Source organism: Epinephelus lanceolatus, chromosome 16 (genome assembly GCF_041903045.1).
Source record: "Epinephelus lanceolatus isolate andai-2023 chromosome 16, ASM4190304v1, whole genome shotgun sequence".
NCBI lineage: Eukaryota > Metazoa > Chordata > Actinopteri > Perciformes > Serranidae > Epinephelus > Epinephelus lanceolatus.
Window position 1 is genome coordinate 19793896 of NC_135749.1, and position 13793 is coordinate 19807688.

At 38.8% G+C, this 13793-nt stretch overlaps 2 protein-coding genes across 2 annotated transcripts; one reads left to right on the top strand and one right to left on the bottom strand.

Annotated features, from left to right (window-relative positions):
- Positions 1–1943: 1943 nt before the first annotated feature.
- stk3 (serine/threonine kinase 3 (STE20 homolog, yeast)) lies at positions 1944–10390 on the bottom strand. Its single transcript, XM_033637564.2, has 11 exons — positions 10217–10390; positions 8267–8347; positions 7949–8077; positions 7568–7682; positions 6950–7114; positions 6644–6811; positions 6200–6337; positions 5910–6035; positions 5623–5827; positions 5180–5373; positions 1944–3443 (listed from the first exon to the last, which is right to left on the bottom strand). The coding sequence occupies exons 1-11, from the start codon at positions 10237–10239 to the stop codon at positions 3285–3287; spliced, it is 1503 nt and encodes a 500-aa protein (XP_033493455.1). The 5' UTR covers positions 10240–10390; the 3' UTR covers positions 1944–3284.
- Positions 10391–10607: 217 nt separating this feature from the next.
- Positions 10608–12825, top strand: polr2k (RNA polymerase II, I and III subunit K). Its single transcript, XM_033637717.2, has 4 exons — positions 10608–10696; positions 10919–10987; positions 12363–12455; positions 12567–12825. The coding sequence occupies exons 2-4, from the start codon at positions 10927–10929 to the stop codon at positions 12587–12589; spliced, it is 177 nt and encodes a 58-aa protein (XP_033493608.1). The 5' UTR covers positions 10608–10696; positions 10919–10926; the 3' UTR covers positions 12590–12825.
- Positions 12826–13793: the final 968 nt, after the last annotated feature.

The window sequence follows — 13793 nt, forward strand, 5'->3', positions numbered from 1 at the left end:
ACTTGTGACATCTACTACAAACATTAATGGCAGTAGGATATATTTTGGAGAGCTTAGAATTGGTAAAATATATCCAATGGACAACCTTAAACTGTATTGGACATAGCCACTTATTCTAATTAATGCACCCTCCTAGCTTTAGAAATTAAGCCTTTCTGGTTTATGGGGATATCCAAGATAGAGTTAGTTACAGACATAGGAGGAATGTTGGGGAAAGTGGCGTTATTTGAACACATCACGGACCTGGAAGTATCGGAATAAATGAGATTTTGGGAGGTTACATTTTGCACATAGCTCACTGAAGTTAGCAAAGACATTGTAAATACATGATGCAGAGGTTCAACTCTCCTTTTATAAGCTTAGAGATAAGATAAAGGCATTCACTGCAGTCACTGTTAACTATAAGTAACTTTTATTATTTCTTGCACCGTTTCAAAATAAAGTATTACAAACAAAAGATAATAAATTAGGTGGTTCAAACATAAATGCTTACATTCCACTCTACACCCTCAAGTCATTATATAGCGGAAATAACAGTGAAATAAATGCAAACAAAATCAGATAGCTATATATCAAATAGTGATTTCAGATAACTATACATATTATGGCAGGTTCTCCACAATGTCATATTTCAAACGGGGCGTTTTTAATTGTACAGAGCAAATACGTTTCTGTCAAAGCTGAAAATCCAGCTTCCATATTAACAGTGCTGTCACCCGTACAGTTACTACGATAGCATTCCACTAAATAGCAAACGTAATTATAAACATGCATAGTCTAAAACACGCAGAAATCAAGCCACGTATATTTGACAAAGGGCAGAAATATTAACAGCCAAATCAGCTACCATATTTAAACCAGTGTCACAAAAAGAAAGTTTTAAACACGTTTAATAAATAAAGTGTGAATGCTTGTGTGTAAGTCGCCGATGCACTGCAGACTTGAAAACAATTCATGGCAACAACGTTAATGATTTATGTAGAAGAACAGGTTAAAAAAAATAACTCAAACATACAGACGTGATCTTTCAAAAGCTGAGACAACACTGATTGCAGTTTGGTGTTTAAAGATGTCAGCTCATTTTGGCCACATTGTCCGATCAGATGAGACATACGATAGTGTAACAGCATTATCAAAAATGTCGATTAATATGCAGTAAGTGTGGGCTGAACCATCACCGCTGCATATTAACATTCATAGGTAACAGCAACCTGCAGACATATTGTACATGTTCTTGAAGATAGTCAGAATTCATTCAAAGGGTCGTTATAAGCACACGTGTAAAATCAGAACTTCAAAAATAAACTACAACCACAACAGAGCAGTTTGTTTCCCTCGTGAAAAGAGCAGACAGTTTTCAATTCAACATTCAGAATTTTAAAACTGATATATTTTTCAGGATAAATGCATGACATAAAAACGGTTCTGATTTTCCTTAAAGGTCCAGTGTGTAGGAGTTAGAGAGATATACATCAGCAGAAATGGAATATAACATTCATAACCGTGTTTTCATTAGTGTACCATCTCCTGAAAATAAGAATCATTGTCTTTTAGTTACCTTAGAGTGAGTAATTTTTATCTACATGTGGAGCGTCCACCATGTTTTTCCACAGTAGCCCAGAACAGACAAACCACACACTGAATTTAGATAGGGCCTTTTGCAGTTTTGCGCCAGCCACTGTAATTCCCTTACCACTAGATGTCGCTAAATCCTACACACTGGACCTTTAAATGTAAAGGAACAACACAACTGACCACTGCACTGAACAGTTCTGTGTACATACATTTTTTAGCAGTTAAAAATTAGCCTGTGCACAAAACACAGCATGAACCAACAGAGTGTCTTCATTCTTTCATTAATAATGTCACCTAAATGTCAGAAAACTGCACTGTAGAAAACAAAAACAGCACATTCTCAATTCTAACTGCTTGAAGTTGATGTGTTTTTCTTGGACTACAGATATAAAAACCGTTTTCAGGACCAGTCATGTGCAACTACTTAATTTCCCTCACTGAGTGCTGACCTGTTATCATTTTATCCACTGCTTTGCATCTTGTTGAAATGTTTTAGAAAATCATATTCAATCATAATTTGGAGCAATCAAAGAAAACAAAATCATTAAAACCCTGATATAAATCTGCAGGTTTTTTTTACAGGGACATTAAATAAAAGTTAAACAGTATTGTGGAATGCTTTCACTTGTATGGAAATCTTTTTTTTTTTTACTTAGGAATGAATTTGGGTGAAAACTCTAGTTTTGAGTACGGTGGATCATTTTGCTGAGGAAAAGCTCATTTAAAGTTCACGAAGAGCGGTGGGTGAGTGGGACAGGTGTTTTATGAGGCACTAATATGCGTGGAGTCAATGTAGACAGTGCACTGGGTGTTTAAAAGAAGCCCAGAACATCTTACTCAAAAGCAACATAATTATATAAATGATAAGACGAATGAAAGTTGGGAATTTTCTGGTCCGCCATGAAAAACATGCACGATCCGTTCTTCACTGCCCACGTGATTTCTGTCATTTCTGTCCACTCTCGCAGCTTTCCACAGTCCGTGTCCGACTCATCTCCAAGCGAGGATATGGATTTTAACACCTGATGACTTGGTTGTTGTTGTTTTTTTACATTGCTTATTTTAAAACCAGGTTTCAAACATTTTAAGGCATTCTCAACTTCATCAACATCACCTTGATTGTCTTTGGTCATGGACAAGCCTCCACAGCTTTTTGTTGCAGGTATTTCCAAACTAGGCTCTATATTATATTTACATTGAAAAAGTCTGAGGAATAGACGACTACTTGCCGTCGACCACTGTGATTATACTGCTGCTACTGCCAGACGACAGGCTCCCTTACGTGTTAATGGGGATTCCCGAGGGGTTTTCTGTGTGACATGGAACTTGATTTCATTTGGAAAAGGGGAAGTTCGTGTTGTGACTTTCAGACGTATAACAACGAGGCCTTTGTTCTTTCTTTGGCCGCAGTCCTGAGCATCATTCATGGGAAAGCAACTTTGCAGGACTTGTAGAAACAAATATAAGATTTAAAATGGAGGAACGGCATCTAGACATGGTGTAGATAGAAACAAGGCAGACAAGTGTAGATTCCAGGAGCCAAAATGGATGTAAAAGTAGCATCCGACTTCATTCAGAGGCCAACTAGCAGTCAGTTAGAACAGCAGTGGGCTTCCAGCAAAGACACTAAGGTCATCGTACTTCCTCTGAGTCAATGGGACGTAAGTTTTGTGGTGATGGTGGTTCTGGGAGACTAGAGGGTGGGACACTCAGAAGTTCTGTTGTCGTCTCTTCTTGGCATCCATGGCATCCAAGATGGGCTGCCTTTTGGCTGTGTACCGCTGCCTGAGCTCCTCAATCTCCCGCTCCATCATGGGATCCAAGGCAGTCAGGCGCATCTGCAGCTCCTCAAAGTCCAGGTTCTTCAGCTGGTTGGCAGCACACAAAAAGAAACACAAGCAAACAACAATGGAGAAGGGATGAGTCACATTTAGTGTCTGAATAATACTGTAAGAACAACCTCTGTTTTGCTATTTTTACCACTGAGGTGCTGCTTTATATTCCTTTAGATCAAGCCCCATTAAAGGGATAGTTCTAATTTTTTAAGTGGGGTTGTAGCAGGTGCTTATCCATAGTCAGTGTATTATTACCTCAGACAAGGAGCCGTTATTTCCATCTGTGCTCTCTTCAAAGCCACCAGAGTCCTTTCACAACAGCATCAATTTTACTTCACAGAACACAGAAGTTGCTTGGGTACACAATACACGATATCAGCCCGATTATAGCCTGACGCAGCGTCGTACGGTGTCGGCATGGATTGTGAATGACAACAAGTGTCGTACGTGATAATCCATTGTTTCATCTCGTGTAGTGTGTCATAGTAGAAGACAACCAACGCCACGCCTGGGACGCCTCACGACGTTCCAACAGAAAGCCTAGCATGTTTGATTTTCTTTTTGGCGTTCACGGCTGCTCTCGTCACAGCAGTCACTTTGACCAATAGAAACACAGAGCTATCTGCTGCCGTGGACAACTGTATGACCACAACACCCCAGGGTTTTTGATATTTCCTCTCAGGATGTTACCACACAGAGTAAAAAGGGAAAATGATGGTGTGAAACAGCAGAGGCACTTTGTCAACCTGCTGAGTACTGCCATTAGCATCAAGCTATTAAAGACTGTTGTTTCTTCATAATGGAAGATATAAAGGAATAAAATTTTAAAATAGTGGCTTTTACTCACCACAACTGCAGAGGCTACCAGCTTCATTTGAAACAGACTTCATTATAGACAGGCCGTTATTTGTTAATCCCTCTGTATCTTTATATTTTTACTTTTTATCCTCTCCTGTCTGCCTTGATAAAGTTAATGCATCGCGCCATCATTTCAAACTCAACACTTCCTGTATCTGTATAAAATTAAAAGCCTTCTATAACTTTGGTTGGGAGAATCCCTCCATTTCCTAAAAAGGCTTTTATTGTGAAACATTTGCAGGAACTTGTTGTGGAGGGTTCAGTGACTTGTATGTTTGCGTACGGTACTTCGAATGTAGCTCCTGCCATCTGGTGGTCTTACATTACTACAGTAACATTTCAGCTGGCACATGAACAGACACAGTGACTGAAGTAATGGTAATGATAATAAAAATAGGACAAGAACAACCCGATGACATCACACGTCGTGAAAGACGACTAGGGATAACTAGTGTGGACCATCGTGTAGTCTGTCATGTCTGTCGGCCAAGTCATGGCATGATTTCATGACTCCACAATCGCCTAATCTGACAGTGACCGTTGGAATGGACAGAAATGTCGTGTAGTGTGAACCAGGCATTATTGTGATACTTTGGTGAATGCAAACTAACTCTTTAAAACACCAAAGTCACTCTATAACACAAACAATCTAACGAATCGAGGCAACGGTAGACAAGCAGCTCCTGTTTTCTACGAGGTAAAATTACTGTTTTTATGTCAAGGACGTCTGGTGGCATTGAGGAGAGCATAGATAACAGCCTGTATGAGAGTAACAAAATAAGGGAAAGGCCGAGTGCTCCACTATGTTGTTTAAAATAATATGGAGCAGCTTCTCTCTCTCTGTTTGCTCCAGGGAAACCCATGACACTGAGCGGCGCTACCATCACATGCTCAGGAAAGATGTTACTCACAAAGTCAAAGTCTCCGTCCTGAGGCACCTTCCAGTTGTCTGGGAAGACATTCTTGGACTGGATATGGTAGCCGGGCTGCTCCTGTGGCTGGTTGTGGTTGTAGTTCTCCTGCTGCTGGGCTGCTTTGTTAGAGTCCTGCTTGTCAAAGTAGTCCATGAAGGACGGACGTATCGGCTGCTGGGGGGTGGCGTGTCCTGTGGAGGAGGGAGAGAGTCGTGTTTCAACCTGGATTAATTAGTCTCCTAAGTACCCTATCTTTGCCAGACCATCTCCCCTGTATGATATTATTAGAGACCACAAAGCTGACAACACTGATGCTCTCCTGTTTAACTTTTGTCACATAAGCAGTGATATTTTATTGGAAATGTGGGCTTTTGTGAATGTGATTACACTTGAATTCCCTTTTCTCCCCATAACTGAGTCAACATCGTGTGTGTGCTCACTCCTCATGGATCCCTGGTCTTCCTCCTCCTCTTCATCATCATCACTGTTGATGACCATAGTGCCCAGGTCTGACTCTAGCATGGTGCTGCCGTGTTCAATCATGGTCTGCGCCCCATCACTCATGGTGCTGGTGGCCCTCATGGTTCCTGCGCCCTCTGAGCCCGACTTCACCATAGTGTGAGAGTCCACCTCCGTCTCCTCCTCCTGTAAGACATTTAGTCATGTAGCGTGAACACATAGCCGTCTAACAGAGTCAAGTTTATCGTTAACATCTCAGCCTACGTACAGAGTTGTCGTCCTCCTCCTCCAGCTCTCTCTGCTGCTCCTGCTGCCTCTTGGCTTTCATCTCCATGGCCTCGGTTATCAGGTCTCTCAGGATTGTGACCGGCTTGGCCTGGCTGATAAATGGGTGCTGGGCATTCACAAGAATGGGAAAAAAGTGGGTTTGTGTCACTGTGTAAACACAAATTATTATTCTGTTCAACCCTAGCATGTACTTGATTTGAGTTTTTCTCTGAGAGCATACACTTGGGCGTTTATGTTCTACTCTGTGTGTCTGCCCTTCCTTTCTCCAACCTGTAGGAGCTGCGTGGCGGTCGCTCTCTGCTCTGGATTCTTGACCAGACACTTCTTGACAAAGTCTGTGAATTCGTCTGACCAAAGCTCCGGCTTTCTGAATGTTGGAGGAGGGTTGGTGGGGATCATGAAGATCGCCTGTTCGAGAGCAAAGACAAGTCAGGTGGAAAGATTCATTTAAAAGGGTTCCCACTCATTTTTACAGACAAAATTTCAAAACTTTTCCATGATTTTTTTCATGACCATTCACAAGGTATATCACGAACAAAACTGTATAAGAATACTTCACTCATAATGTAAATTATGTTATAATAGGCAGTAAAGTTCCCACAGTGGGGAGATGACAGCTGACAGTTTGGTTCTTTAGGTACCTCAAATCCAAACTCAGGGCTAAGTGGTTGGGTCTAAGCACCCACTTCTTTAACTAACTATGTTTACACTCACTCTCATGGGATGGATGTCAGCATAGGGAGGTTTGCCCTCTGCCATCTCTATAGACGTGATGCCCAGGGACCAGATGTCAGCCACGCAGTTGTAGCCAATCTCCTGGATCACCTCAGGGGCCATCCAGAATGGAGTACCAATCACAGTGTTTCTCTTTGCCATTGTGTCCTTCAGAGAAAAACATAACAATGCTGATATTATAATGGATTTACAAAATTAGTGAAAGATTATACATGTGGTTATTTGATGAGAATATTCACTTTGTTGCCACCAGTACAAAACCTCAAACAACTGCTTTAATGTTACCGTTAGTTGTCCAGCAACTCCAAAGTCTGCCAGTTTAGCGTGTCCCTCAGTGTTGAGGAGGATGTTTCCTGCCTTGATGTCCCGATGGATCTTCCTCATGAAGTGAAGATATTCAAGACCTTTCAGTGTCGACTTCAGGATAGTTGCAATCTCATCTTCTGTCAACTGATGAGAGAAGGAAAAAGAAAATGCGGGGATGAAATAAAATCCAAGAGTAACTAAAGAAACTACACTAGCGCAGGTTGGCAACACAAATGTGACTGATTATATTATTTTGTATAATCAGCAGTCACAGACAGTCATCCAGGACATTTGTCCTCTTACTCAACAGTCTGTGACTAAATAAGCTTTGAAAATTATCGTTACAATTTTTCTGGGCATTACGGATCAAAGAGTGATAGTAGACAGAGTTTGGATAGTACTGTATAAAAGCCTGGGTGGTCGTCTGGGCACTGAGGCTTTGTCACCATCATAGGTTCTAAAAAGCTTGTTAATGTCAATGTCTTTGTCAAACTATATTAGCTGATCCATTATAAAAAATTGCTCTGAGTTAAATATATTAGAAATATTTAGTACAGCCACAAACACAACACCACAACTGTCTCTGTAAGAACCCACCGTCTTGTTGCGCAATCTGATGATGTCAGACACAGAGCCTGCTCCACAGTACTCCATGACAATCCACAGGTCTGTGTTCTTGAAGTAGCTGCCATAGTACTTCACTACGTAAGGGCTGGGAGGAAACGCAAAACAGAGTGGTTATCAGAAGGGAAGACAAAAGTTTCGTTAAGAACAAAATCAGCAGAAGTGAGAAAACTCTTGTAGATCAAGATGGAGAGCGGTACAGGCTGCAGCAGCACACCATTGCTTTTAAATCAAAAGTCGAACTTAGAAGAAAGTGAACTATGGAGGCAAATATGATGCTTTAAGGACAAGATGTTTTGATCTAATCTATGCAGTGGATTTGGAAGTTTGGGGAAAGTTGTGATCTCCTCTAACCTGTCACACTGCTGCATGATGGAAATCTCCTTGATGATCTCCTGCAGATCAGACTCCACAGGAACCTGCTTAATGGCCACCACCTGGCCTGACTCCTTATGGATGGCTTTGAACACGCTGCCATAGGAACTAAACATATACACACAGTTAAGTCACAGTTTGTCCAGAGTGCATTTTATATCTGACATTATTAAGAAATTAATGCATTTCACAACAAAGGAGGTGCATCTAAAAAGTACAGACGGTCTGATGGACTTAAAATAGTCTTAGTCAATGGCACACAAATGGAAACAGTTAGTCATGACAAAAACATCTTACCCTTCACCGAGTTTCTCTAAAACATCAAACACTTCCTCTGGTTGTTTGGTCAAACTGTCTTCACTCAGCTTTTTCAGCTTGCTGAAAAAAAATGGGACACATCAAATGTAACTTCAGTGTAATTCTTGTAACTAAAAACAAGTAGTGAAACCAAACTAAAACACACTACCACATAAGAGCATCTGAAATGAAAGACAAAGTGGTTTCCAGCACTTAACATTCAGTTATACGCATACAGTAAACTAGGTAGGATAATGATTAACCAGTTACGAATTGATCGGCCATTAAGAATTTATTCAAATAAATGTGACTGAAATTTAAACAATGTGTATTCTCCTATTACCTACTGGCTATCAATTGAGTAGATTATTTTGAGAACACATTTCAGTGCCTGCCATTAGAAAACAAAGGGTGCAATGTAACTATTTAATGACAAAGCGGCCATCTCTGGGTCTGTAAGAAGAGCGCAGTGGTGACACTGGAAAATGAAGTGCGCAAAATAAAGCATTATATCCGATGTGTTTCATATGTCTAGGCTTCTACATCTCTGTATGTTTCACAGGCAGCTGTCAGAGAATATGTAATATGTTGCTGTGAGCTTTGATTGAGGAAAAAACACAACTGGTATTGTTTGAGACAAGCACTTTTTTTTTGTAAATCATAATGAAGGAATTAAGGAAAGTGCTTACAAACTGCAACCCTAACACAAACTGATAAAAAGTTGGGAATGATGGAGTCAGAAACAAAACAGGGTGTTAGAATATATAAGTAACCTAAATGTTTGTACATCTGTACACTTCTAACTATGCCTCATTTATACTAGTTATTAGGTAAAGATATTTTGGTTTATTAAAGGTGGATGACGTGGTCTCTGAAAAAGCTCGACCTAGCAGAGTCTCTGTTTTCATCTAGTTTAGTTATATAAGCCTGACACTTTTTTATCTTACAGAGTGCTGAAATCATTTGTTTAACGTTAATCATGTGGGAAAATTAATCAACAACAATTCTGATAATCAATTAATTGTTTTAATTCAAGATACAAGCAAAATGTGCGATACATTTGCTGTTCCCCTTTCTGAAATTTGAGGATTTGCTGCTATTCTACATTTAATAGCACTGTATATTACATACATTGAATGGCTTTGGGTTTTGGACCGTTTGTCTAACAAAATAAACCCTCTGAAGATACCATCATCATCATCATCATGTGTTCACCCTTTCTAACATTCTGAAAACTAATCAATCTATCAATGAGGGAAAAATAATTTACAGACTAACAGATAATGAAAACTGTTTTTTAGCTTTAGCCCTAATCGTACACCTTATAATAAACTGCAATCTCACACCTTAGACCTAATTGACAGTACTGTAAGATATAAAATGTAAGACTAGGATAAGTGTAACTATTAAGATATGTCATGTTGTTGCTACCAAATCGCCCAGCTCTTTCTCCTTTTAAGGTTAAAATGATCTTCAAAGAAATTAGCCTCTGTGATGTTTAGTTGACAAGACAACCACACTAATCACAATGGCACCAACTCATTAAATGGTTACCAAGTATACTAATATGTTTTACTAGGATGTGTGAGATGGTTTCAATTAACACAAAATTCATCATTTCTCATTTTAAACTCAATGCTTAATTGGTAACGTAACACTACGTTAGATCAAAATGTTCTCTCAGAGGCTCTTTCGAAGTTAACATTATCAGTTACCTAACCATGAAACAGACTAGGAAGCAATTAGCAGCTTTACAACACGGCTTGTGGTTTTAGTGACCTCTCAAACCGTTAACTCGTCTTCACTAAGTAAAAAGTTTGACAGAAAACTGGTAAACGCTAACTAAGTTAGCATCGGCTAGCTGAGCGACAGCTACCGCCTACGCTAGCCTCTTAGCTAGCTAGTTAATAGCTAGCAAGCACGTTTTAAACCAGTCGGAAGTACACAGACCTTTTGGGCGCAGACGGCTCCATGGTGAATAACTTCAAAGAACAAAAGGCAACAGACTAATAGGAAGTTGTTGTAATTTTTGGGGCCGATAGTCAAGATGTGAACATTGTCGACAGAATCGTTGTTGTCAAAAACTAGTGGAGGGCCAGCTGAGTGTCCGTCAGATGATGGACAGTTTGGGGGTACAGCGCCCCCTGGTGGACCGGAGTGCTAATAATAAAACACAACTTCTACCCTTAGAAATGTAGGAACAATTAACAACCTGTAATGAATTAGCTACAGACATGCTGGAATCTATAATATGTTCATATTATTTGCATTGTCCGGCAAAAAAGAAAAATATGAATGAGTATCGTCTGACCAATCACAAACCACTTTGCTTCGAGGTGGACGACGGTCGGTTGTACGCATGCGCGCAAGCACAGTGTGTGTGTGATGTGGAAAGAGAGGTAAACAGCGGGCAGATAACGTGCTAAAGAGGTGAGATGTCTTATTTATTATCACTTCCTCTTGTGTATGTCGCATTTGCTAAACGTATACAGTACTTTTAAATATCTTGAATATCTCTGTTGTTCACTATACGCACCAATTGTGACGGTTTTAGGCTAATCATGTCGGTACCACCATGCTGTTTCTGTGTTAGCATGCTTAACAATATTCAATATGTGATGGTGTCAACCTTGCTTCCCCTGTCTTTTGTAGAAACAGATATGGATGCTCAGAAAGATTTGCAGCCGCCCAAACAGCAGCCTATGATCTACATATGTGGAGGTACATTACAGCTTTTGTTTTTGTTGATGGTACTGTTACTACCACTGCTAACAATGCTAACTGAACAGCCCTAACGTCACTTTGTGCTGTTACAAAATGCAACTCTTACGACTGCTACAACTGATACTGCTTTCACATCTTCTATCACTGCTAGTACTACCAAAACTTCTGTGTATTACAGTATAATTACACACGGTTCCAGCAGAACTGAGTGAACAGTTAGTACTGCTGCTGCTTTTTGAAAGCATTATTATGTGTCCCTCAGTTCCCAAAGGCATGAATGAATACTCCGAAGTCCAAATAGCATGATGTTACACAATTAATGAATTCACTTCTCTATTAATATGTTGTGCACACAGCTCTGCTTAGACTCCACTGGATTACACCTCAAAATATGTAATTATATATGACAAAACTACACATTTTTCACAATCTTTAGACTTTGATGCCTACAACAAAATCACTGCCAGAATGTATACCCTATAACGATAACCGAAAAATTAAAATAGACATTCATTGAGTGGTCCATCTTTCCTTCTTTTCAGACTTTTGAGCCAAAGTTAATATACATAAAACAACCATTGGAGTTTTTAGTTGTCTGTACACAGTATATTTTAAAACTTTGGTGAGCCATATCATGACAAGTTCACAGATTACAAATCACACAGGTCACACAATCTGTTTTTCCTCCAACGTTTTTGAATCTGACAAAGTAACTGCAACCAAAATCACTGCCTCCTAGACGAGCCAAATATGACAAATGAGCCACACTTTTTGAAATAAGTATGTGGTGTATACATATTTTTTATTGTTCACTTGGGGTGTTGGTACGCTATTTAAACAGTTAATCAGAACCTTTTTATTATTGAAGTAAAACTATTAATTATTAATAGCAAAATTGTTAATACCACAGTAAAAGTCCTAAATATAAGTAATTAATAAGTCAATAAGCCATAAACTGAATAATTACATAGTTATTATAGCCTGACTGATCATGGGTTTTTGAGGCTGATACTTTAAAACATAAATATATAAACATCAGTTTCAATAGTGCACCCTTAGATTTGTTTAGTTGTTGTTTTTATGTTTGTTCCTATGTTTTAGAATTGTGACCAAGATACATACAGTTGAAAAATCATCTTGTTCTTGCTCTCTGCTGGACAAACTATGTAGTGGTGATTCTGTTTCTAAATGTCCTCAAATATAGTTTTGCATTTCTGTACTGCAGTTTCTTTCTTTCAACTTATCAGCCAACATACACTCTGATATTGATTTATCTGCAGTAATTTAATATCTGACTAATTATTCTAGCTCTAATAGGTACATTGGATATATATGATATTTTTTTGTAATAATATTCCTGTTTTTTTTGCAGAATGTCACACTGAAAATGAAATTAAGGCCCGTGATCCAATCCGATGCAGGGAGTGCGGTTACAGGATCATGTACAAGAAGAGAACAAAGAGATGTATCCTTTAAATGTGATATTATGTGATGGCAAAATGTTTTTATATAATGAATTATATGTATGAACTAAGTACCATAATACGTCTACATTTCCTTGACTCTGTGATTTCAGTGGTCGTCTTTGATGCCAGATGAAGACGACGAGAGCAGCCGTTTTGATGATTTCTGTTGTTTACTATTTTTGTAGTGTATGACCATGTAAATAAATAGAATGACAGCTCCGTACGCTCAGACCTCCAGGCCCAGCTACAGATCACTGAATTATGGTTCAAGCTCAATATTTTCATTTCTGCACAAATACAGCTGATTTTGTTTTATTTAGGAGTGATGGATGAAAGGTTTTGGTTATTAAAAAAGAAGATTTTCACTGACCTTGACTATGTTGACTTTTTTTTTTCATTTGATCCCATGATTCATAAATATGAGTTCACCCACACATCCTCAACGCCCTCAACAAGTCAGCAGTTATCATCTTTGATAACATCTAGATGGATATGTGAAATGTTTTAAAAAGCAAATTTCTATTTCTCTACCTATTCCTCTGTTTTCCTAGATTAACACCTAGTTTTTGTTTTACGCTATAATTAGGGTTTAAAATAATTTTCATTCAGTCACTGTAAGATGTTACAACCTCCTGGGCTCGATAAAACCAACTAGTTGCTACTCCACTGGTTGAGTATGTTAACCAGTTGTCACCAGTGAAACCAGGGACTGTTTTCTTTTTTAAATATTCTTGAAAGGCCGAAATGCCTAAAACTATCCAGTAACTTGGGGAAATATTAGAAAGAACATACTTTTGTGAAGCTGAATAATTTCTTAAGAGGATACTGAGAGAGATCTATGTAATATGGCACCAGTTATAGGGAAAATACTGTCTGTATTTGATTCTTATAATTAATTGATTCTAAATCACTGCCAGCATCACCAGCATTTAATCAGGTTAAGGTCAATTGAACATTGGTCAAAACATTGAACAAAAAATGCCAGGTTAGCAGATGCTGTATATGTTACGGATGCATGATAGTGAATTTTTTTGCCAATACCTGATGTGGTGGTATTTAACTGATACTGATATCGACATGTCCACTTTTTTCCCCACCTAATTTTTTTGATCATGAAGTCTCTTCTGTAGTGGAATTAATCATATTATGCATGCATAGTACTCCTGTCATGATGGCCCACCAGCAGATGGAGACAGGAAATAAATGCTTTTCAATGTATGTAATCATTCATTGTGCAACATAAGACAAAACATGTTACGCAATCCAGATAGTTTATTAATTTATTTTAATATCTTTTATTGAGCAGATGGATTCCACATGTAATCAACAAATACATT